This window comes from Schistocerca gregaria, chromosome X (assembly GCF_023897955.1).
Source record: "Schistocerca gregaria isolate iqSchGreg1 chromosome X, iqSchGreg1.2, whole genome shotgun sequence".
NCBI lineage: Eukaryota > Metazoa > Arthropoda > Insecta > Orthoptera > Acrididae > Schistocerca > Schistocerca gregaria.
Genome location: NC_064931.1, coordinates 680894963 through 680920752, shown reverse-complemented (window position 1 = coordinate 680920752; position 25790 = coordinate 680894963). Strand labels below are relative to the sequence as shown.

Here is a 25790-nt window from a genome sequence, read left to right as displayed (position 1 = left end):
TCTGCTAAAATGACTAGGACAGTGTAAAAGATGTGCATAGCTACATCTGCATTTGGAAATAAGCTGGATATTAAGCTTGTGATTCTTATTTAGAAGGTCTAATGGTTCCAAAGTAATGTATTCAGAGTTTGAAGTATGAACCGTTTTCAAAGATTTAATTTCTTCTTTTATATCTACATCATACTCCACAAGCCCACCTACCCTGTTCCATTTGTGAATGGTGCATGAGAAGAATGATTGTCGGCAAGCCTTTGTATTGGCTCTCATTTTTCAAATTTTCTCTTTGTGGTCATTGCGTGGGATGTATGTGGGAGAAAATAATATGTTGTCAGAATCTTCCTGGAAAGTGCTCTCTCGCAGTGATGCACAATGCCCCTCTTGTAACGATTGGAACAGGAGTTTGTTGAGCATCTGTCTAATGCTCTTGCGCCAACTAAACAAACCCGTGATGAAACTTGCTGCGCTGTCAGATCTTCGCCCTCTCTTCTACCAGTCCTAACTCACGAACCGGTTAAAAAAGTGTCTTGCAAGCCAGTTCTTTCATGGATGAGTTACATATCCTTAAGATTCTTCCTATGAATCTATCTGGCATTTGCTTTTCCCTATATTTGTTTTATGGTCATTCCACTTATGGTTGCTTTGAATAGTTACTCCTAGATATTCGATGTTAGATACTGTTTCCAACAGTTTCTCATAAATAGTGTAGTTGTACAGTAGTGGCTTTCTTATCCTATGTATACACATTATGTTACCTTCTTTATGTTCAGGGTAAACTGCCAAACCCTGCACCATTCATCAATCCTCTACAGGCCATTCTGCAAATCGATACTGTCTTCTGACGTTGCTACTTTGATAGACAACTGTATCAGCTGCAAACAGTCTTTAAGAGCAACTAATGCTTTCTACTAGATCTTTTGTGTACATTGTAAACAGTAAGGGTTCTATCACACTTCTTTGGGGTACTCTGAGAATTACCTTTATATCTGTTGATCTTGTTCCATTAAGAGTGACATGTTGAGTTTTATCCCCAAGGAAGTCTTTGAGTCTGGTCACAAATCTGGTCTGATGCTTGATAAACACTTTTTTCCCCCCTCATTAAATGGCAGTGTGGGAGTGTGTCAAATGCCTTCCTGAAGTCAAGGAACGTGACATCAGCCTAGAGTACCATTGTCTACAGACCTATGTATCTTATGGAGAAACAGCGAGCTGAGTTTTGCTGGATCTTTATTTGTAGCAATCCATGTTGATTTTTATATATAGGAGATTTTCGTTCTCCAGAAACAACATAATCCTTGAGCATAAAACATGTTCCATAATTCTAGAACAGATGAAATTCAACAATATAGATCCATAATTATGGGCATCTGTCCTGTGGCCGTTCTTGAGAATGGGAATGGTCTGGACTTTTTACAGTCGCTGGGTACCCTTCATTGCTCCAGCAATCCGAAATAAACTACTGGTAAAGGGGGGGGGGGCAAGGTCTTTGCATTATCTTTGTTAATTCTTATCTCATTTTTTGTAGATTCTTCTCTCTTTGTAGATTTGTATCTCATCTGGTCCTGCTGACACCTTTCCACTACTAAGAAATTGTAGTTGCTTTTTTGTTCTGCGATTGGTTGTCTCAGTATCTGCCATTTTGACATTTGTATGATGATTGAAAGGAAGGACTCTGTTAAGATATTTCACAGTGAAAGAATTTCGGAAGACTGGATTCAGTATTTTGGCCTTCTCTTTGTTATTTCTGTTTTGGTGGCAATATGGTCTCTGAGTGGATGAATAGATGATTTTGAACCACTTACTGATTTTGTGTAAGACCAAAACCACTTAAAATTTTTACTCAGAGAAAGTGACAAAATTTTACTTTCAAAGTCATAGAATGCTTCCTTCATTGTGCTCCTTACACATATTTTCGCTTCATTCACCTTTTGTTTGTCAGCTAGATATTGACTACTTGTGAGTATGAGATGTAGCTCTCTTTGTTTACGGAGCAGTTTTCTAACATTGCTGTTAAACCTCGGTGGGTGTTTCGCATCCCTTAAGACTTTGCTAGGAACTTACCTGCCTAAGGCATATTGAACAGTGCTTTTGAATATTTTTTTTTATTTGTGCTGCACATCTTCGTCCTCATCACTGAATGTATGAATGTATGTGTAGTCACACATATACTGTGCAATTTATATCCTGTCATTCTCGCTGAGCAAAAAATCTTAATACCCTTCTTAATATTCCTTGTAAAACCTGTAATCGTTGCTATCGCAGCCTTATCATCACTGATATCTTTCTCTACATTAACTGATTCAATAAGTTCAGGTCTGTTTGTTGCTAGGTGCTCTAAGACATTACCTTCACGAGTTGGTTCTCTAACTATCTGCTCAGAGTAATTTCTCTGTGAGAAATTCTAAATCTGTTGTGACATCATTATGGTATTCATTGATAAGTAACTTGCATGCCTCAGTAACCTGATTCAGTCATATATGTTAATTTCCATAAAAACCCAGAAGTTTCATCTAAATTCTTCTCTGTTTCTTAATTGGGTTTTTCAAGTTATACACTAGGCTGTTAATAATAATTTTAAAAAAAACATTTATCTTGAATAATCTTCTGTGAATTCATATTTATCACTTCATTCCTGGTTCCACCATGAAATGGTTTCCTCTACTTAGACTGCACATCCAAAAATTGAGCATTGCTGTTAATTGCACTGGCAACTACATTAGATTCAGAGAGAATGGTGTCTCAAATTTCGCACAAATATTTTAAGTCATTTGATACGCTCTCTACATCTACATTAATACTCCGCAAGCCACCCAATGGTGCGTGGTGGAGAGCACTTAACGTGCCACTGTCATTACTTCCCTTTTCTGTTCCAGTTGCGTACGGTTCGCAGAAAGAACAGCTGTCTGAAAGCCTCCGTGCGCGCTCGAATCTCTCTAATTTTACATTCGTGATCTCCACAGGAGGTATAAGTAGGGGGAAGCAGTATATTCGATACCCCATCCAGAAATGCACCCTCTCGAAACCTGGCGAGCAAGCTACACCGCGATGCAGAGTGCCTCTCTTGCAGAGTGTGCAACTTGAGTTTGCTAAACATCTCCATAACGTGACGAAACGCGCCGCTCTTCTTTGGATCTTCTCTATGTCCTCCGTCAACCCGATCTGGTACTGATCCCACACTTACGAGCAATACTCAAGTATAGGTCGAACGAGTGTTTTGTAAGCCACCTCCTTTGTTGATGGACTACATTTTCTAAGGACTCTCCCAATGAATCTCAACCTGGTACCCGCCTTACCAACAATTAATTTTATATGATCGTTCCACTTCAAATCGTTCTGCACGCATACTCCCAGATATTTTACAGAAGTAACTGCTACCAGTGTTTGTTCCGCTATCATATAATCATACAATAAAGGATCCTTCTTTCTATGTATTCGCAATACATTACATTTGTCTATGTTAAGGGTTGGTTGCCACTCCCTGCACCAAGTGCCTATCCACTGCAGATCTTCCTGTATTTTGCTACAATTTTCTAATGCTGCAACTTCTCTGTATACTACAGCATCATCCGCGAAAAGCCGCATGGAACTTCCGACACTATCTACTAGATCATTTATATATATTGTGAAAAGCAATGGTCCCATATCACTCCCCTGTGGCACGCGAGAGGTTACTTTAACGTCTGTAGACGTCTCTCCATTGATAACAACATGCTGTGTTCTGTTTGCTAAAAACTCTTCAATCCAGTCACACAGCTGGTCTGATATTCCGTAGGCTCTTACTTTGTTTATCAAGCGACAGTGCGGAACTGTATCGAACGCCTTCCGGAAGTCAAGGAAAATAGTATCTACCTGGGAGCCTGTATTTAATATTTTCTGGGTCTCATGACCAAATGAAGCGAGTTGGGTCTCACACGAGTGCTGTTTCCGGAATCCATGTTGATTCCTACAGAGTAGATTCTGGGTTTCCAAAAACGACATGATCTCGAGCAAAAAACATATTCTAAAATTCTACGACAGATCGACATAAGACATATAGGTCTATAGTTTTGCGCATCTGCTCGACGACCCTTCTTGAAGACTGGGACTACCTGTGCTCTTTTCCAATCATTTGGAACCTTCCGTTCCTCTAGAGACTTGCGGTACACGGCTGTTAGGAGGGGGGCAAGTTCTTTCGCGTACTCTGTGTAGAATCGAATTGGTATCCGTCAGGTCCAGTGGACTTTCCTCTGTTGAGTGATTCCAGTTGCTTTTCTATTCCTTGGACACTTATTTCGATGTCAGCCATTTATTGTTTGTGCGAGGATTTAGAGAAGGAACTGCAGTGCCGTCTTCCTCTGTGAAACACCTTTGGAAAAAGGAATTTAGTATTTCAGCTTTACACATGTAATCCTCTGTTTCAATGCCATCATCATCCTGGAGTGTCTGGATATGCTGTTTCGAGCCACTTACTGATTTAACGTTAGACCAGAACTTCCTAGGATTTCCTGTCAAGTCGGTACATAGAATTTTACTTTCGAATTCACTGAACGCTTCACGCATAGCCATCCTTACGCTAACTTTGACATCATTTAGCTTCTGTTTGTCTGAGAGGTTTTGGCTGTGTTTAAACTTGCAGTGAAGCTCTCTTTGCTTTCACAGTAGTTTCCTAACTGTTGTTGTACCACGGTGGGTTTTTCCCATCCCTCACAGTTTTACTTGGCATGTACCTGTCTAAAACGCATTTTACGATTGCCTTGAACTTTTTCCATAAACACTCAACATTGTCAGTGTCGGAACAGAAATTTTCGTTTTGATCTGTTAGGTAGTCTGAAATATGCCTTCTATTACTCTTTCTAAACAGATAAACCTTCCTCCCTTTTTTTATATTCCTATTAACTTCCATATTCGGGGAAGCTGCAACGGCCTTATGATCACTGATTCCCTGTTCTGCACATACAGAGTCGAAAAGTTCGGGTCTGTTTGTTATCAGTAGGTCCAAGATGTTATCTCCACGTGTCAGTTCTCTATTTTATTGCTCAAGGTAATTTTCGGATAGTGCACTCAGTATAATGTCACTCGATGCTCTGTCCCTACCACCCGTCCTAAACATCTGTGTGTGCTAGTCTATATCTGGTAAATTGAAATCTCCACCTAAGACTATAACATGCTGAGAATATTTATGTGAAATGTATTCCAAATTTTCTCTCAGTTGTTCTGCCCCTAATGCTGCCGAGTCGGGAGGTCGGTAAAAGGAGCCAATTATTAACCTAGTTCGGTTGTTGAGTGTAACCTCCATCCATAATAATTCACAGGAACTATCCACTTCTACTTCACTACAGGATAAACTACTACTAACAGCGACGAACACTCCACCACCGGTTGCGTCCAATCTATCCTTTCTAAACACCTTCTGTACCTTTGTAAAAATTTCGGCAGAAATTATCTCTGGCTTCAGCCAGCTTTCTGTACCTATAACGATTTCAGCTTCGGTACTTTCTATCAGTGCTTGAATTTCCTGTACTTTACCAACGCAGCTTCGACAGTTTACAATTACAATACCGATTGCTGCTTGGTCCCATCATGTCCTGACTTTGCCCCGCACCCGTTGAGGCTGTTGCCCTTTCTGTACTTGTCCGAGGCCATCTAACCTAAAAAAACCGCCCGGCCCACGCCACACAACCCCTGCTACCCGTGTAGCCGCTTGTTGCGTGTAGTGGACTCCTGACCTATCCAGCGGAACCCGAAACCCCACCACCCTATGGCGCAAGTCGAGGAATCTGCAGCCCACATGCTCGCAGAACCGTCTCAGCCTCTGATTCAGACCCTCCACTCGGTTCTGTACCAAAGGTCCGCAGTCAGTCCTGTCGACAATGCTGCAGATGGTGAGCTCTGCTTTCATCCCGCTAGTGAGACTGGCAGTCTTCACGAAATAAGATAGCCGCCGGAAGCCAGAGAGGATTTCCTCCGATCCATAGCGACACACATCATTGTTGCCGACATGAGCGACAACCTGCAGATAGGTGCACCCTGTATCCTTCATGGCATCCGGAAGGACCCTTTCCACATCTGGAATGACTCCCCCCGGTAGGCACACGGAGTGCACATTGGTTTTCTTCCCCTCTCTTGCTGCCATGTCCCTAAGGGGCCCATTACGCGCCTGATGTTGGAGCTCCCAACTACCAGTAAGCCCACCCTCTGCGACCGCCCGGATCTTGCAGACTGAGGGGCAACCTCTGGAATAGGACAAGCAGCCATGTCAGGCCGAAGATCAGTATCAGCCTGAGATAGAGCCTGAAACCGGTTCGTCAGACAAACCGGAGAGGCCTTCCGTTCAGCCTTCTGGAATGTCTTTCGCCCCCTGCGACACCTTGAGACGACCTCCAACTCTAACACAGGTGAGGGATCAGCCCAGTATCCCGGGCAACCACAGTCTTAGTCCGATCGGGGGATGCGTGGGACGAGCTGGCCGTCCCTGACAAACCCCCATCCGGACCCCCACAGTCTTACTTCAACATCAGTGATATTATTTCGAACTTCTAATTATTTGCTTCTGTAGTCGTTTGGTGTCAACACTGTAGACAAATTGATGCCATGATTAAACACTTGAAACATCTCACATAATCCAAAACACCCTGTACCACAGAATGTGTTTTGGATGACAGAGTTGACCTACCGAGAGTTCCAACAGCAATGGCAATCTTGTCAAAGTGAACTGCAATTGGTTTACAGCATCAACCCGAACACACTACTGGATATCAGATGTGGTATATGAAGAACATCTAACACACTGTTTCATTAGGAACTGAATCACTCCAAAAACAGTATCTGCTTTGTGACAACTCACAGCTGCATGTTGTCCACATGAGGCTATGCCAAGCACTTGGAGAAAATTTTGCAATAGGTTTCCACTGAAGGAAATGGGTCTGAACTCCTTTGAGACCCTGTCATGCTACATCTGTTGTTACAATCTTGTCTGTGTCATTCACTGGTGGGAATTAAGTATTTCACAAATATTGATCAAATAAAATGTGCAATAGCAACTCCTGGTCTCTGATAAATATGAAATAAAAGGAATCTGTAGATTGTAATCAATTTCCTTGTTGAAGTAAATATAAGGCAGCATGAATTCACCTTTTCGGCATGATTTGACCCAGGAATTGCATCAACAGTAATTGAATAATGCTTCTCATTTTCTCTTTGTTCCAAGATGGCACTCCTTTTGTGACGAGGGTAACTAGAAATGAATTCAATCTGAGTATCATTTGTGGCAAATATTGCACTTGTAAATGCTTTTCAGCTTTTTGTCCATCTCTGACCTTGTTAATGTGTTTTGCAAGAACTGGACTACAGTGTCTCAAAAGCTCTTAACATTCTGAGGCAATTTCCATTATTTGACAACCAAAAATTTCTGAGATGAACCTCTGCAGGCCAGTAATTAATGTCAGATCAAGTTACACAAGAGTTCATATGTAAGTTGGCTCTTTTACAGGTGAACAAAAGAACAATAATACCCGTTTGCTTCTGAGCATCAGCATGGCCAGTGTACCTCCTTTCTGCCATTTCATTTCTTCACTTTTATGATTCTTCCAGGACAACTATATAGAAATACATATATCTTTATTTTGCGTGTAATCTTGAATGCAAAATATTTTCTTATATTTTGTGTAAAATCATCTTTTAATGGAATCAGAATATTGTCCATTCAAGATTAACAAGAAATAGAATAGTAAGCAGGTAGCATGTAAGAATTGTAAAAGTGAAGAACTAATGTGGAAAGCAAGGACTAGATAAGGTATGCTGATGCTGGAGTAGTGTTATTTTATTTATTATGATTCAAAATTTATTTTACAATAGCAGTATGATATTTCCCAACTGAGCACCATAGGGTTTGGAATCCTTGAGGGACTTGGGTTGCCCAAGAGCCTTGGGCCGAAGGACTTTGCCATCCCCTGCCCCCCACTCCGCTCTTTGGGGCTGCTGATGAGTCAATATCCACCTCATATATTCCTATATAGAGAGGAAAGTATAATGTAATTTTTCAGAGCCAGTGGCAGAAGAGTTGAAGGGAAAGGAATTGGGATGAAGGGAAATGGTTGGAGAGGTTTAGGAAAAGGGGGTACAGTTCGGAAAAGTCACCCAGAACTCTGGGTCAGGGGAGATTTACCAGACAGGATGGGAAAGCAGGAGGGGAAAGTGCTTTAGACAAGAGATTGATAACACTGTACTGTTGTGACTGGTTCTTGTGATTGAGTTGTTACTGGTCTGGGAGGCAATGGTGAAGGTTGTGGGATGTTAAGGAGGTTGGCCAAGCTTCGTTTGTGGGAGAGGAGTGGTGGTTGATGGTGTGGCTGTTTGGAGAGCTGCAGAGGGGCAGGAAGGGAAACACCACTGTTGAGCTAGTTTAGGAGAAACCGGGATGGTTTTTGGGGTAAGTCTGGCATGTTGTTGCAGTCTGAAGGTGGCTTGGCAGATGATACTATCCAAGGAAGCAAGAGAGGCAGATAACTGCAGAATTTTGTGGAAAGAGAGAGATCCGGTGGAGTGGAAATTGGCAGATCTGGACTATAGGTCACAGATGAGTCGGGTAAGTGCAAGAGATTGTTGTATTTGGAACTGTAAAAGAACCTGATGTAGAGTAGGATTTCATCCAGAGACAGGGACTTTCAGTGTTGGGCCTTTGGGAGTAATTCCAAGGGACAAGCAGGTCTCAAGAAACAGAATGTGGGACCTTAGTTTTGGTAGTGCAGAAGCATGTTTTGAAGAAGAACAGATGTATTATGTGATGGGATTCATCATGGCAAGAGAGGAAGTGTTAGAAATGGTGGGAGTGGCAAAATTGAGAGGCAGAGGGTGAAAATAGATAGAAAAATGGAAGAAAAGATGGGAAAAAATTTGGAAAAATCAGGAGGATTTGTACGAAAATTATGAGGAAAGATAATAGCTAACAAGAGACAGTGAGTGGGTGAGAAGAGTGGTCTTTGTTTGGCAGTTAAAACAATGTACGAGATGGCAGTAAAAGTCGACCAGAGCAGTTTGACGAAAAACAAATGCTCAAAAATGTGAAAGAATTAGAGTATAAACAAGGTAAGTGGAGGTTTAGAAAGAAAGTAGCTGTCAAATTTGCAAATAAATTGGTGAAAGATGAGTGAGAGAAGGCCCTGCAGTATAGTGAACTGCAAACAAATTGTTTTCTTCAAATTCACAAATAACAATGGGCCCATCTATGTGCATGGAAATCAGTACTAGAAAAGATGTAGGGGCAAAGTGTTGATTAATCTGGGTGGTACAGATTAATAAATGATCGGACTACTAGCACATAAGGTAGAAAACAACGACAACAAAGACTGACACAAGGGTTACATTAGAAGGAATGATGGCCACATTGGCTAACATAACAATCAAAATAACCAATTTTTGACAATATAATGTAACTGGATCGATAAAAAAATCTACTCACCAAGTGGCGGCAAAAAGGTTTAATTTATGCAAGCTTTCAGAGCCAGTGGCTCCTTCTGGCAGGAGAGTTGGAGGGGAGGTAAGAGGGGTGAAGGAAAATGACTGAAGAAGGGAAAGGGGTAAAGTTTGGAAAAGTCATCCAGAACTCCGGGTCAGGGGAGACTCACCAGATGGGATGAAATGGTAAGTATCCCCTGACCCAGGAAGCTGTTCTAAATATGTAAAATTTTTAGATATTTTCCTCCAGTTGTAAACCTTCATCATACACAACAAATTAAAGAGAATCATCTTAATAATTAGTCAGTGAAAACTTATTTTAAAATGTAGTGTGCAGAACAAAAATGTAAATGCATGTCCATTTTTATATTATAGAAATGTATATAGAATAAGTCTATTTTCATTGCTTCAAGAAAAGTGTTTTTTGTTTCTAGGTTCTCTGATGTCAGGCTTTTCAAGACGTTCTAGTGTGTCAGACAGCCGTATAGAAAACAATGGGTATATTCCACAACGCAGGTAGCATGGAATTTATTTCTCTTTCATAGTATTTAATACTGCAATTAGCAACTTGTTAGCTTTTACGTATTTCTAGAATCTCAATTGACAGCCAAAGCTGCAGTGTTAGATACTATGTTCACAACCAGTTTTGACCACCTAAGGTCAGCATGAGGCGTAAACAGTTTTAGCGTTTGTGCCTTACAACCATGATGTATACTTAACCTGCTTGTTATTGAAGATCACTACGTTCAGTTTTACAGATCATTGTGAAAATATTGTCTGTCAGATTTTCACAGGCATGGGTGTAATGGTTGTAATAACAAATGCTGAGAAATTGAAACTGTTTTAGCCTGCTGGTGATTTTACATGTTTTAATCTGCTTGCAATTATTATTTCACATAGCAGCTGTGTCTGAGTAATATTCAATAAGTAATTTATACTTAAATTTATCTATGTTATGTGGAACTTTTTGAGGTCTGCAACTGTGTTGTATAATTTTAAAATAATTTTGACTGCTTCAGTCCATTTTTACCAATGTTTATTAGGGTGAAACGTTTCAGCAGTGTGCTGCCTTTGTCATCAGGTGCATTGAAGTTAGATGTATATACATTAACCTGAAGTAAGATGTATATGTAGCAGACAATCCTCCTCATACTTCAGATTAACATAATGTCGTGTACAGTCTTAGAAAAAACATGGCTGCAAGCCTGCTGCTGCAGAAACTAACACCTCATCCTACGTGAGTGGTCTGATGCGAATGTTGTGCAGTGTGGGACCACCCAAGTAGGCGAGCGATTTAGTGTGAAGCGATTGCACTGTCCTATGTGCACAGCCCAGCCATGTGGTGACAGATTCCAATACACAAGAAAAATGAGTTTTCTGATTTTCCTGCTTCAAAAAAATACTTCATGTTAATAAAATAAAGCTACATCAACTCCTGGAGTTAGTTTATTGGTAGAGATTCTTCTGTTCCTTTAAAAAATTAGAATCTGTTCCTTTAAAAAACTAAAAACCACATTTTTGCTTTTTGTGTTTTCTTCGCCATTTTATACTTCTCATTCGATTCTGAGGAAACTAATTAGCACACAAAATTGATTTTCTTCATATCATATAGTTTGAAATCAGTCAGATGAAGAAGTGTGTATTTTTTTTCAATTTTGGTCATAGTTATTGTGATACTTAATTTCTAAGTAGGCTATTAGATAAAATTTCAAGGGTTTACAGTACATATTAAATGCAGCTAACATATCAAAGTTGTTTTTAAAGCTGGAACCAAAGCCATATCTCACTATATTATGGAGAAAATAGAAGCTGAAGTATTTTACTTCAGTTTGCTGGCACCGGGCACCCTGCCTTAGCAGCTCAGTCATGAACAGTTTGTGGAAGTAGGCATGTTATTCCGCTGTCAGCACACCCACCCTGGTAGCACAGTACATTCATTATAAACAGATGGAGGACATTTTTAATGAAAAAGTTGTATCTTAAAGATGGAATACTGAAGAAACATTGTCAATGATAAAACAGTGAAACAAATAGTTCATATTTTGAAAAGCATATTCATGGGGAACTTAATCATTTATATGAAGAAAGTTATATGAGTTGAAAGTTATAAGCGAAAATGATTCTGATACTTCTGACAGTGGGCTGCTCCTACTGCAAAGATCTCCAAATTTTGGGAGGAGGTAGTAAGGACTGGAAAAAAAAGTCCAGTAAGTAAACATTGGGTCTGAAATGTGCATCTTAAGATATAAGAGCACCTGTTTACTAGTAGCAAAATGGAAATTTTTTTCTTGCTTTGGTCCTCATTATCTACTGCCAAAATATGGGAAGCAAAGAGCTTGCAACAGAAGTGTAGTGCCAGACTGTACATACAAACCAGTTGTGGTGAGGAAAACAGCTGCCATCACCAGATTGCGTAGGCAACCAATACAGTGCATAAATGACTGCTGAAAAAGGTAACAAACAAACAGATCATATACTGAACATAGACTATCTACTACACAATTTGAAAACCATGGAGGAACCATGTGGGCATAGTATTTTAAAAATTTGTGAGTTGCAAAGACTAACAATAAATAAAAAGTACACGGATTTCATGTGGAATGTTGGCTGCTACAGTTACTAAACACACAGCCGGTATCAATATCATGTAAATTATAACAGCATGCAAGATATAAAATATGGAAATAGGAAAGTGTCTGGTCAGCAACACATGGTTGACGATATAAAGACAGTTCATAGTAACAATATTTCTGTCACTGATAAATAAGATATATGTACAGTATTTAACAATCATTTTCTGAGGATTGCTGATGAATTAAATAAAAATTTAGTTTCGACAAGGGAATGTTATAACGCTCTTGGCAAATGCCTTTCTGAGATTGATGTCTGAAATACTCCTCTGTGATACAGACAAGGGGGAGAATGAGTCAATAATTAAATCACTGAAGACTAAGGACTCTCATTGATATGATGGAGTGCCTAGCAGAATATTAAAGTACTGCAGTGCTCGTGTTAGCCCTGTATTTAGCTATATTTGTAATTTATTCTTTAGCATTGGTCAGTATTTACAGCTTCTAACACACAATTCAACAAAACCTGACGTTTTAATTTCACAGAATGGGCATAAGATTAGTGAAACTGAACAGTTCAAATTTCTTGGTGTTCAAATAGATGGTAAACTGTTGTCGAAAGCCCACGTTCAGGATCTTGCTCAAAGACTTAATACTGCCATTTTTGCTATCGGAACAGTACTTGGAGTGAGTGATCATTTGACGTGAAAATTAGTCTACTTTCCTTATTTTAATTTGCTTATGTCATATGGTATTATATTTTGGGGTAACTCTTCCTATTCTAAAAGGATATTTTTGGCCCAGAAATAGGCAGTTGGGGCAATAAGTGGTGTAAGTTGGTTGGTTGGTTGTTTGGGGAAGGCGACCAGACAGCGTGGTCATCGGTCTCATCGGTGTACGGAAGGATGGGGAAGGAAGTCGGCCGTGCCCTTTCAGAGGAACCATCCCGGCATTTGCCTGCAGTGATTTAGGGAAATCACGGAAAACCTAAATCAGGACGGCCGGACGCGGGATTGAACCGTCGTCCTCCTGAATGCGAGTCCAGTGCCTTACCACTGCGCCACCTCGCTCGGTGGTGTAAGTTCACGAACCTCTTGCCGACCCCTGTTCACGAGTTTGGGTATTTTAACATTGGCCTCTCATATATTCCTTACTGTCATTTCTTGTCAACAATATTAGCTTATTCCCAAGAATAAGCAGCTTTCACTCAGTTAATACTCAGCAGAAATCAACCTGTATTTGGATCGAACTTTCTTCACTCTTGTGCAGAAAGCTGTGCAATATACTGCTGCATCCGTTTTCAATAAGCTACCTTTAGGATTAAAAAATTGTTGCAGTAATCCACACACTTTCAAATCGAGACTGAAGAACATGTAACACGTGAGCCTCAGTTGCAAATAGAAACCAATCTTTACCCGGGTTTCAGGCAAAATAATTTGGCCTTCTTCAGAAGCCAGTGGCACTAAACTATTGCATGCCAAAGTTTCTAACTACCCTACACAATTTTTGTTAATGTTATCTTCATTAATGGTACTAATGCTATGTGAATTCAAATTCATCTACATTTAAGTTTTTAGGTGCTGTTGCCTTTATTGATACTTAGTCACACTGATGTACTCTCTACGATATTACAGATCATTCCTGTAAATAGCCACACATACATTTATTAATTAACCAGATAAAGTTTGAGCATTGTATTCAAAATTGAGAAATAATTTTGCTGAGTAATAGCTAGTCTTTCTTACAGGCTCCGTATCTGTTATAGGGGTATCATTCTCCTTATAAGTAAGTTCTCTTACATATTACGCCGTTAAAGGTTTTAATGCTTATATTAATCGAATTCCTAATGTAAAGATAGCTACTGTTACGTATCTATATTTCCACACGTGCATACGCAAGAAGCACCATGAGCGATTCTCAGTACACAGCCGCTCACCGCGTTTAGTTCCGGAACATCTCTCGCGGCGTGCTGACCTCGTCTGCGCATTGGGGCCTGCTGTTTCTTTTCAGCCCAAGTAATGTAGATTTATGACTGATTACTACGGTGCTACAGTTTTATACTTGACATGGCCAAACTTTGGCATGCAATAGTTCAGTTTCACTGGCTTCTGAAGAAGGCCAAATTATTTTGGCTGAAACCTGGGTAAAGATTGGTTTCTATTTGTAAATGAGGCTGACATGTTACAATTTCAATTATCACAGTTGCTGACAGGGTTGCACAATGTTAAAAATTCGAGACTGAAGAGTTTCCTCATGGGTCACTCCTTCTATTCTGTCAAGCAGTCCCTTGAAAAATTAAGCTGATTCTTGTTGTATTGTTGATTGCATTTACTAAACTTATGGCTTGAATTTTTTTGGGTCCATAAACATATTATTTTTATCTATTATTACTTTTATGTTGTAATTTCATGTACTGACACGTTCCATTACCTTGGAGATGCACTCCTCAATTTGGTCCTACAGAACTTGACATATAAGTAAATAAATAAATAAGTAAATAAATATGACTTATGTTTATAAATGAGTACAATGTCAGCATAAAATGTCATGTAGCTTCATAAAAATTACCTTATTTACAGTTTTTCTGTGCTGTATGCAATTGTTTTTAAAAATCATATGCCTGCATGGTTTCTCTCTGGTTTACAAATTGCGTGTAAAGTTTGGTGCTAGGCTTCATACATGTATGAGCTGTTTTCATTACCTTATGTACCCACTATTGTGTAGCTCTTATTTCTTCGTAAGTTTTAATGCCACGGCTGACCTTTGTGCATACAATTGTTCTGTGACATTTCATACTGCAGTTCTTCCTTTTGTTTTTAATGCAGTTGTGTTCTGATGATGTACTGAAAAAGTCAATAAATTAGATTGTGACCAAGATTTTCCGCTGTTCATTAAGTGACAATTTTTTTCTCTCTTGTCCCACAACATAAACATTCTTGAACAACTCTGATCAAAATTTCAGACATTGTAAGTTAAACCACAAACAATGTCATTTTTTGCTAAAATATCAGAACTAACTATTGTGTCTATGTAAATAAAACAGAAAGAAACTTCCACATGGGAAAAATATATTAAAAACAAAGATTCCAAGACTTACCAAGCGGGAAAGCGCCGGCAGACAGGCACATGAACAAAACACACAAACACACACACAGAATTACGAGCTTTCGCAACTGGCAGTTGCTTCGTCAGGAAAGAGGGAAGGAGAGGGAAAAATGAAAGGATGTGGGTTTTAAGGGAGAGGGTAAGGAGTCATTCCAATCCCGGGAGCGGAAAGACTTCCCTTAGGGGAAAAAAAGGACAGGTGTACACTCGCGCACACACACACACATATCCATCCGCACATACACAGACACAAGCAGACATATTGCCTTTAAATATATCTGCTTGTGTCTGTGTATGTGCGGATGGATATGTGTGTGTGTGTGCGCGAGTGTACACCTGTCCTTTTTTTCCCCTAAGGGAAGTCTTTCCGCTCCCGGGATTGGAATGACTCCTTACCCTCTCCCTTAAAACCCACATCCTTTCATTTTTCCCTCTCCTTCCCTCTTTCCTGACGAAGCAACTGCCAGTTGCGAAAGCTCGTAATTCTGTGTGTGTGTTTGTGTGTTTTGTTCATGTGCCTGTCTGCCGGCGCTTTCCCGCTTGGTAAGTCTTGGAATCTTTGTTTTTAATATAACTATTGTGTCTGCTTCACCACATTGCACATTTCACAATGCCCTGCAAGTGTTGCTCACATAGGACAACTCGGCTGTTGACCATTGTTTTTGTATGTATGCTGCGCCATGTTCACAATGGTTTACTCATGCAAAACACTGCCAAAGTCAGAGACGTTCACTTATAGTGGCCAATGTAATCTGCTGCCCATCAGAATTCCAAGTCTGGCCATATACACGAACTTGCAACACTGTAGGATGCAGAAGGTTATGGAGGAAGAGCTGTCATTCCACCCAAGCTGTTATAGAGCTGTATGTGCATGTGATTTAGTGGTAAATGTTGCACAATATGGATATGAAGTCGTGAGTTAGAGACCCATCAATGCCTTGTTTTAAAAAAAACTGTATTTCAGATTTGTGCTAAAGTTATGTCTAATGGGACCTCGCTTCACTGACCCACCAGTAATAACAAAAACTTCCAGAAACTAGTGAGTTTCTTCTCCCTACGGTGGCCAATGGACTCCAACTACTGGTCATATGCCACCTGTCGCCTAACGTCAGGTGCAGTCTGACCAGGTGAACGCAGTGTAGTGCTATTGGTGTATTATCATCTGCCGCGATAGCTGAATGATCAGCGTGATGGACTGCTGTTCGATTCCCGGCTGGGTGGGGATTTTCTCCGCTCAGGGACTGGCTGTTGTGTTGTCTTCATCCTCATTTCATCCCCATCCTACGTGCAGGTCGCCCAATGTGGTTTTGAATGTAATAAGACCTGCTCCAAGGCTGCCTGGTCAATGATGCCAAATGCTCATTTCATTTCCAGTGTATTATCTACTGTCACTTCCTTATTTGGAGTTCTAGTATTTATCTTGCAGTTGCATACTGGATTTTGCATGCGTGGAGCTTATGAACATTATAGAGTTGTAAAATAGTTGCAACTGGAAAAAGGTCTAACATTTAAGACTTTTTTTTCACTATGGGTTTAATGGAGAGGTGAAGACAATGGAGGCACCTCAGAACATTTGTATTGTAGGTGCTTTTGGCGAAACATATCAAAGAAGCATTTTCTTGTTTCAAGAAAGATTGTTTTGGCATGAATGATTTTCCACATTCAGGAAATCTTGAAACAGACGTGTGTGATGAACTGTGACCACTTAAACGTTGTGCGACATTTGCATTTGATAAGCAACGTTTAGAAGTTATGAGTAAGAGTACTGCTTGCTCTAATTCAAAACAACAAAAATCAAAGGGATGACTATTGCTGCATTTTTGCACAAACATCATTAGTTAACTTGTTGAGAGTTGTTGTCAATAGCTGAGACACCATTTGGTCGCAGTGTAAGAAAAGTAACATGAAACACTGCATCATGTGTTGCTATTACAAGATAATGCATTCTGCCAATTTCACAGATAAAATTATTCAAGAGTTTGTTTTAAATGTCACCCCTGTGCACTTATTCTTCTGGTCTTATACCCTCAAATGTTTACCATTCTCGGTCCTTATCAAAAAACTGCCAAGAAAATACCTTCTGGACAAAAATGCACTTAAATCCTGGGATTGAGGACAGCTTTAACTCAGATCCACTTGAATTCTACTGGTGTAGAATCTGTAAACTACCTGAGCATTGTCAAATTGTTTTAGATAATGTGAAAGAATAGTCTGTTGATGACAAATTTTCTTCTATTAAATTATGCACTGTAATAATACAAATGAAATACAGCTTTCAGCAAAAACCAAACATCAAAAGGGATCTGTAACAGAAATGAGCCTATATTGGCAAAAATTAGCATGATATTACTTACACTGGACTTCAAAATGGTCTGTGTTTACTGGCTGTCCTGTGTCACTCTCAACCGGATAGAAATGTGGTTGTTCATAAATAAAATAAGAAAGATTTTGTTACTGATTTTCGATCTGGCTGCCTATAGATCTGTCAGAAAACTGATAAAAGTCTGACCTTTAGTGAGACTGTAAATGAGAGCTGAAGCAGCGTTCACATCACAGGCGGCTGTATTACGTCAGAGCTAGTGACGATCTACAGTATTTGTCATCTCTCACTTATTTCCCCCAGTGGTGGCCACAACAGCTAAATCACAGTGTAAAAGATGAGATTAGTTGGAATTTCCATGTGGAATGACGTTCCTGGACTCAAAAACAGCATAACTTAGGTGATATGAATAGTTGAAGTGCTTCACTAGCTGTGTCAGGTTTAATTTTCAATGGATTTCTGAGCCCACATTTTATGTCTTTACATATGGTTTCCTGCACAGTAACCTTTCGTGATTGGAACTTTGTTATTTGTAGCTTACGAAGTCTCCCTGTAGATATTCACATTTTTCAATCAATGCTGTGGGGTTGTATCTTTGTGCCTCTCATTTAGGGATAGTGTCAATGACAGTGATCTCAAGAAAAGTATTTTCCAAGTCTGTAATAATAAAAACATGTGTTGCCTACTTATAATGTTGACGGTCTAAACACTGGAGATGCTCCAAAAATATGTATCATATCTGGTGGTGAGCTTTTTACTTTTCAGAAAAAATGCAAATAACTGTGACAGTTATTGATTTGTGATGTTTACTTCCCAGTTGGTGCATCTGAATATTATTAGTAAACTATGCTCTAGTCCCTAAACCTAGTTACAGAAATGCGAATAAGACTCGGTGACGTATACTTTTGGTATTCCAGCCCTCGGCAGCTGCATATTCGAGACAGAATCTGTGAGCACTTTGCAACTGCCTCAAGGAACACACTGCCTGGTATTCCTCCTGCAAGTATAACTGAATCTTGGCAACAAAACAGGATATATTTGGTGGCTCTGTGAATGATGAGTTACTTCCTGAATGGCACAGAATTATTCTACTAAATTCACTTGTTCTATTCATATCACCTGAATGATTTACACACAAAGTGTGAATTAAAGTTATCAATGTATGCTGTTTTTGAGTCCATGAAAGTCATTCCTTGTGGAAATTGCAACTAATCTCCTCTTTTATGGTGTGATTTAGCAGTTGTGGCCACCACTGGGGCAATAAGTGAGAGAAGACAAATACTGTAGCTCGTCACTAGCTCTGAGGTAACGTGGCTGCCTGTGAAGTGAAGGCTGCTTCAGCCCTCATTTACATTCTCTCTGAAGGTCAGATTTTTATCAGTTTTCTGACAGATCTGGAGGCAGCCAGTTCAAAAATCGATAAGGAAATCATGTTTATTTTGTTTATGAACAACCACATTTCTATCCTACTTGAGAGTGACACAGGACAGTTAGTAAACATAGACCATTTTGAAGTTTTATTGCAATAGACTTTTGATGTTTGGTTTTCATGGTAAACAGTATTTAATTTGTATTAGTACAGTGCTTAATCTAATGGAGGAAAATTAGTCATCAACAGACTATTCTTTCACATTCTGTAAAACAGTCTGACAATTCTTAGGTAGTTTACAGACTCCACACCTGTAGAATTCTAGTGGATCTGAGTTAAAAATGTCCTCAAACCAGGACTTAAGTGCATTTTTGCCCAGAAGGTATTTTCTTGGCAGTTTTTTGATAAGGACTGAGAATGGTAAGCATTTGAGGATATAAGACTAGAACAATAAGTGCGCAGGAATGACTTTTAAAATAAACTCCTGGGAAGATTTGTTCGTGAAATTGGCAGCATTCATTATCTTACAGTAGCAACACATAATGCAATGTTTTAGGTTGCTTTTCTTACACTGTGACCGAAAGGTATCTTAGTTTTTGGCAACAAACACGAGTTGTGATAGCCATGCCTGTAGGGAGGGATTTCTAGTGCACAACCACCTTTTCAAGCCACCAGATACAAAATATTATATTCAGCTTTCCCTTTCCTTAAGTATGTCTCTCTTTTTATGGCGTGACCATTAATTGCTTCTTAAGAAGTTATCATAAAAACATCATAACTCGTCACCAGTAACAATATTGAACAGGATTTCTCAATGAACGAACTGATGACATTCAAGCAAAAATGCACCAATAGCCATGCCTTTTGTCGCTTGGAACTAGAGCAAGCAGTACTCCTACTCCCAACTTCTATACCTTGCTTATGTCCCATGACATTTAAAGGGTCACAGTTCATGACATATGTCTGTTATTGTGACTTCCTGAATGTGGAAAATCATTCATTCAAGAGTGATCATTTTTGAAACAAGAAAATCCTTTTGTGCCGTGTTTTACCAAAAGCACACACAATACAATCATTTTGAACTGCCTCTGTTACCTCCACCACTGTATAAATTCATAGCGAACAATATGTCTCAATTATTGGATCTTTTTCAAGCTGCGACTATTTTATAACTCTTGAACAACATTCATAAACTTCAAGCATGTTGAATCCAATATGTGACTGCAAGATAAATATTTGAATTGCAAATAAGGAAGTGACAGTTGTAAATACACTAACAGCTCTGTGCTGCGTTCGCCTGGTTGGAAGGCACTTGGCATTAGGTGGCTGGCGGCCAGTGTAGGGCAAGCAAACTCTTGAGCATGAATTGCTCTAATTTTGACGCAGTCACTAACTGGAAGTGTTTTGCTATTACTCATGGGTTAGACAGTGAAGCAAATTATATTTGTTGTTCCATCAAACATAACTTTAGCAGACACCTAAAATATGATTTAAAAAAATAGGGCATTAATGGGTCTCGAATTCACTACTGTATGTCCATATTGCTCAATGTTTACCAGTATACCACGCATGGATACAGCTCTGTAATGGGTCACAAAGAATTGACAGTGCTTCCTCAATACATTTAAACATCCAACAGTGTTGTCAGGTGGGGCATAAAAAGTGAACGATTCTGATTTAGTCTCTGCTGCAGCCAAGTTTTTTCCTCTAAGACTGTACATGTAACTGTAATGCACCTGATTGTGGCAGCATGCTGCCAAAAACCGCATCGCCGTAGTAAACATTAGTAAAAAGGGAGTGAATCAGTAACAATACTTCATAAATAAGTACCATATGTTTCAAAGACATTGTATATAATGTATTATAGTGCGGAATGCGTTAAGTTTAGAGGCAGTTTCATTGTCTATATATTTGAGGTGGTTTGGAGTGTGTTTGTTGTGCGATATGACCAAAGCATTCCATGTACTCAACTAATTGGTGAATAGTGATTGTGGTTTTCTCGCTGAAGCTCATCAGTGTACTAAAATTGATTTTTACTGTCCAGAATATAAAATTGACTTATTATAAACATATTTCATGTTACATATGCCAGGCAGCATGTTGAAGACTGTTTGCGTTTTGTATCGTGTATGAATTTTATGTTCAAAACTAAACTGATTCTTGATTAATTAAATAAATAAATTAATTTAGTTTTTGTATGAATGATAAGCAGCAAGGTTACTTGTGAAATTTTATTTTCCACTGACAGACAAGTTTTGAGACAGTACAATGTCATTGTTAGGGCGCTTTCATATTTTTACATTAAACAAATAGTGATATTTCAAATAATAGCGCACGTCAATAAGTCGTCCTTTTCTTGCAAGTTTTACTTGGCAAATCTAGATTTCAGCTAGTGCCTAGCTATTATCAATGCACCATTTTATAGTATCAATGCATGTTCTAATATGTCAGTCCTCTGTTGTTTGGGCTTCCGTCACATTTCTTTCAAGAATATTGTATGTAAGGTAACCTGATAAATATTGGTAGTGTATGTTTAGTTCATTGCTAGATACAGCATTCCACGTCATAAGTTCATGCACATTAATTTTTTCTTTATTTCAGTACAAGAAGAGAAAGAGAACTCAATTTGTTCAAATCAATCTTATTTTTTCCCATACATTCCATGTTTTCTTTCTGTGAAATAAGCAAGCAATGTTTCTATCTTCACTTAATAAGTGCCCTTCAAAAATATTTGTAAGTGGGAAACATCATCAACTTTAAATCACAGTAATAAATGTGTCTAAGTAGTATAATCTTAGGCAATAATCAATATTCATTTAGTTTTTCTCTTTAGCAGATAAATTATTTTAGCAGTTCTTTCAGATGTTGAGGGTGTTCTGCAAATTTGCTTCACTTCCTTCCATTCTGATTTTCAAGCAGCTTGGCAGTTTCCTAATGTTTTATCCCAGTCATCACTGTTAAATTTCCGGTTTGACCTAGTTCATTTGTTGTTGCATACATTTTAGTAGCACATCATACTTGTGGTACTTGAGTACAGTCTGTCTGTAAACTCGTGAGTGAGCAAGTGAGTCACCGTTCTGCCCACCCAACTACATCACAAGGGTCTTCTACAAGCTGTATCACAAGTTGTACTGGCCCTACCATGGGATGCACTTTATATCCATAGAGACAGTGTGTAGAGACATCTGGGTAGCATTTATTTTTAGACACGTGTGTTAACACCAAATGGAATACGAAAGATGATTGTCTTGTTCTGAAAAAGAATGATATAGAGTAAATTATAGTAATGTAGGAACATAAGTCAGGATTTTTGTATCCACTACTAATATAGACCGGAATGCATGTTCATGTGCTATCTTCTCCTAAAATGGTGCATATATTGTGATAGAATGTTGAAGACCATATATTGCAGTTATTCTCTAGAACTTAGACTTATTCTTACTCTGTGTTGCCATGAAGAGGTGGAAGTTTTCTATGCAGGCCTGTCTGTGTTCAGAGACAACAATTCTTGCTGCGCAAGAAGTGTTTAAAAAGTAACAAAGAATTTGTAATTTCACGTGTTGTATGAGTCTGATTCAAACAACTTTTTTGTTATTGTGTTTGTGAACATGTCTGAAAAGTTTCTGTACTGTGTTAGGCATATTGAATGTTTAGTCTGTTGTCAGCTGTAAAAACAAAGTATCAACAATTATTTATTTTAAGTTGGGAGGGGGGATGAGAGAATTTGTATTAAATTTTGCTATAAGAATGAAATAAAGTACATCTAACTTTCAAAAATGTAATAATGCTTTTGGTAAGTATTCTATGAGAAAAAAAAAAACCCACTGGTTTATAAGTAGTACAAGCATTTCGAAGGAGGCACTGAAGTTGACGAGTACCCTGGATGCTCCAACCTATCATCAGTTGATGAAATTGTGGAAGAAGTGAAAGAAATGACTATGAAAGATTGCCAAATTGCAGTCAGAGAAGTCTGTGATGTTTGCATATCAGTGGGCTCATGCCACAAAATAGTTTCTGATGTTTCATGTAAATTTGTTCCAAAATTGTTGAATTTTGAATTAAACAGTGGGAACTGCAAGTTAGATAGAGCCAATGTAGGTACTTAAGAATATTACTTAATGGATATGGAAATCTACAGTAATAATTACTATGTGATAAAAGCCATCTCCATTGTGGATACCTGTGGGTATCTGCAGTAATAATTACTTTGTGGTTAAATCCTAAAATATAGTGCCAGCATATGCCTTACATGCACTGCCCCCCCCCCCCCCCCCCCCGCCCCCCAAACTCACACAGTGATCAAAAGTATCTGGACATCTATTAGTAAACATTAATATGGGGCATGCCCACCATCACCTTTATGACAGCTTAAACTGTGCATTTAACAGGGTGTATAAATGTTTGTGGAGAAATGGGAGCCCATTCTTCCTCAAGGCACTGGGGTCTGGGATGAAGTTGACATTCTAACTCATCTCAAATGTGTTTCACCAGGTTCAGATTGAGGACTATGGGCAGGCCAGACCATTTCGTGAATGTTACTGTCCAGAAACAGTTGTCACAGATGCTGCTTTATGGCATTATGCATTGTCATGCTGAGACAAGGAATCGTCATCTCTGAACTGTTCCCCTACAATACACAGTACACAATTATGTAGAAGTTGTTCATATTCTTTCAGAGTTAGCATTTTCTTAAGTGCAGTAAGGGGACAACACCCTTATCACAAAAAACACCCCCATACTGTAATAGTACCTTCACTGTTGGCACTACAAATGATGCAGGTAACTTTTTCCAGGCAGTCTACAAACCAAAACTCTTCTGAGTATTGCCGCAGGGTATAGAGTTATTCATCACTCCAAATGGCTCATTTTGTCATCCATTGTTGAGTGGCATCACTCTTTACACCATCTTGTACAATGCATGGCATTGACTGCAGGAATGAATGGCTTGTGAGGAGCTATTCAAAATTGTGTCCCTTCTTTCGAACTCACTATACACAGTCATTATGCTAGCTGGACTGGTGGTAGCTATTCGGGACTCTTTCCATTGATTTCATGTGATTTTTTTACAATCCTTCTCTACAATGCTGGATGGTCTCTGTCAGTACGTGAGGGTTTATTTTCAGTTGTTCCTTTGTGTGTCCATTTCATAGTTGACTTGCACAGCTTTAGAAGAGTTGAAATTTCCTTGATATATTTTTGTTATGCAGATGACATCCAGAGACTAGTCCATGATTGAAGTCACTGAGATACCCTGACCAACCCAACCTGTGTTTACTACTTCTCTACTCACAACAAGATACTCTCCAGTTCGTTTTATATTGGTGGATCTGCCTCTCATGACATCTAGTGCTCAATTCCACATTACATAGAGATGTCCGGATACTTTTGATCAGATAGTGTATAAATAGTGTTTGATATAAAATCAGTGACTTATCAGTCTTTCTCTTATAATATAGTTACAAGTGCACAGCACAACACGGCACAGGACAGCATGTTACATTGAGAAGTATAGCACATTACAGTGATTTAACATTCTGGTTAATTGATGTAAATTTTATAAGCGAATTGTATGACTAGCACTTAACAGTATCCAAGCTGTGACAACGTGTAACAAGATTTCATTTGGCTTTTCAGTGTTGCAGAAATGGCCCAAAATTCGATAAAAACTGTTTCAGTAATTATGCCAGAACAATGTGACATAAGCCGCTTCTGCACACCCTCTCCTGCCCCCTACTCTCTCTCTCTCTCTCTCTCTCTCTCTCTCTCTCTCTCTCTCTCACTCACTCACTCACTCACTGCGGCCTTCTCCTCCTCCCTATCAGGTGGGAAACAGGATGGAGGGTTGGGGAGAGGTGACTGATGACTACAAGGGAGAAGCAGCAAGTTCACAGATAGAAATGTGGCACTGGTGAGATCATTCTGGCTGAAAGTAGAGGAAGTTGTGCACAGCCCATTATGGCAGGAAGAGTGTATCGGGAGGAGGACAGAGCAAGGGGATACTCCAGAGAAGTGGATGTGGCTGTAGGATGTGTGAAGTTGGGTCTTGGGCCAGGGGTGGAGGTGGGCCTGAGGGCAGGGACTTGTACAAATTGAGACCAAGAGGATTATGGCATCTAATTATGTGTTGTAATGGTGCCTCCCATCTGCTTTTTGTGAAGTAGCCATGAAAAAGCATGTATTGGGCTTATTAGTGTGTTGTGCTACTGAGTGGTCAGCTTTACTCTTGGCCACAGTTGATTGGTGGTCATTCCCACTTAGAATCCTGCACAGAAATTGATGCAGAACTGGTATGATATGTTCGCTTTGGCAGATGCCCCTGCATCGGATGGGATGGGATAGGATAGGATAAGATAAGATAAGCCTGTGATGGGAATGGTCTAGGATGTGTTGGGTAAGTTTATTGGACAGGTCTTGCACCAAGGCCTTCAACAGGAGTAGGACCAATGTGTCAAGGGGCTGGGAGTAAGATGTTTGTAAAAATGGGCTAAGATATTGCATAGTTCAAGTGAGAAACAGTACCTTTTTGGGAGGGGTAAGAATGGTTCTGCGTAGAATGTTTCTCACTGCCAGAGATAGTGATAAATAGTTGAAGCCCTGGAAAGGAATATAGTTCAGTTGTTCCAGTCCAGGATGATGTTGGGTAGCTAGTTCCTGGGGTGGCTGCAGGATTGGGGTGGGTATGTGTGGGTATGGCATCAGAAATCTTTCTGTTGACTAGGTTTAAGTTGTAATGCTTGTCTGGCAAGCCCTTTGCAAGACTTAAACCAACCATGACAACTGATCCATATCCTTCACCAGGTCTTTACCATTTATTATTGTGCCCAAAAATGAGGAACATTGTACTCAAAATCCTTTCCATCACTCCCAAAATGGTATTCCATTGTCTGCCTAGTCTACACTTTGAAAACCGAGCAAGGTGGCGCAGTGGTTAGCACACTGGACTCGCATTCGGGAGGACGACGGTTCAATCCCGTCTCCGGCCATCCTGATTTAGGTT

At 39.5% G+C, this 25790-nt stretch overlaps 1 protein-coding gene across 5 annotated transcripts in view; it reads left to right on the top strand.

Annotated features, from left to right (window-relative positions):
* LOC126299616 (inner nuclear membrane protein Man1) overlaps positions 1-25790 on the top strand; it is a 315326-nt gene that overhangs the window by 54034 nt on the left and 235502 nt on the right. For all 5 annotated transcript variants that reach the window (XR_007552835.1, XR_007552834.1, XM_049991654.1 and 2 more), the window contains one exon: positions 9864-9945. Coding sequence is in view for 3 of the 5 variants with exons in the window: in XM_049991654.1 (XP_049847611.1) it covers positions 9864-9945 (82 nt within the window). In the remaining 2 variants the exon portion in view is untranslated. The remainder of the gene's footprint in view (positions 1-9863; positions 9946-25790) is intronic.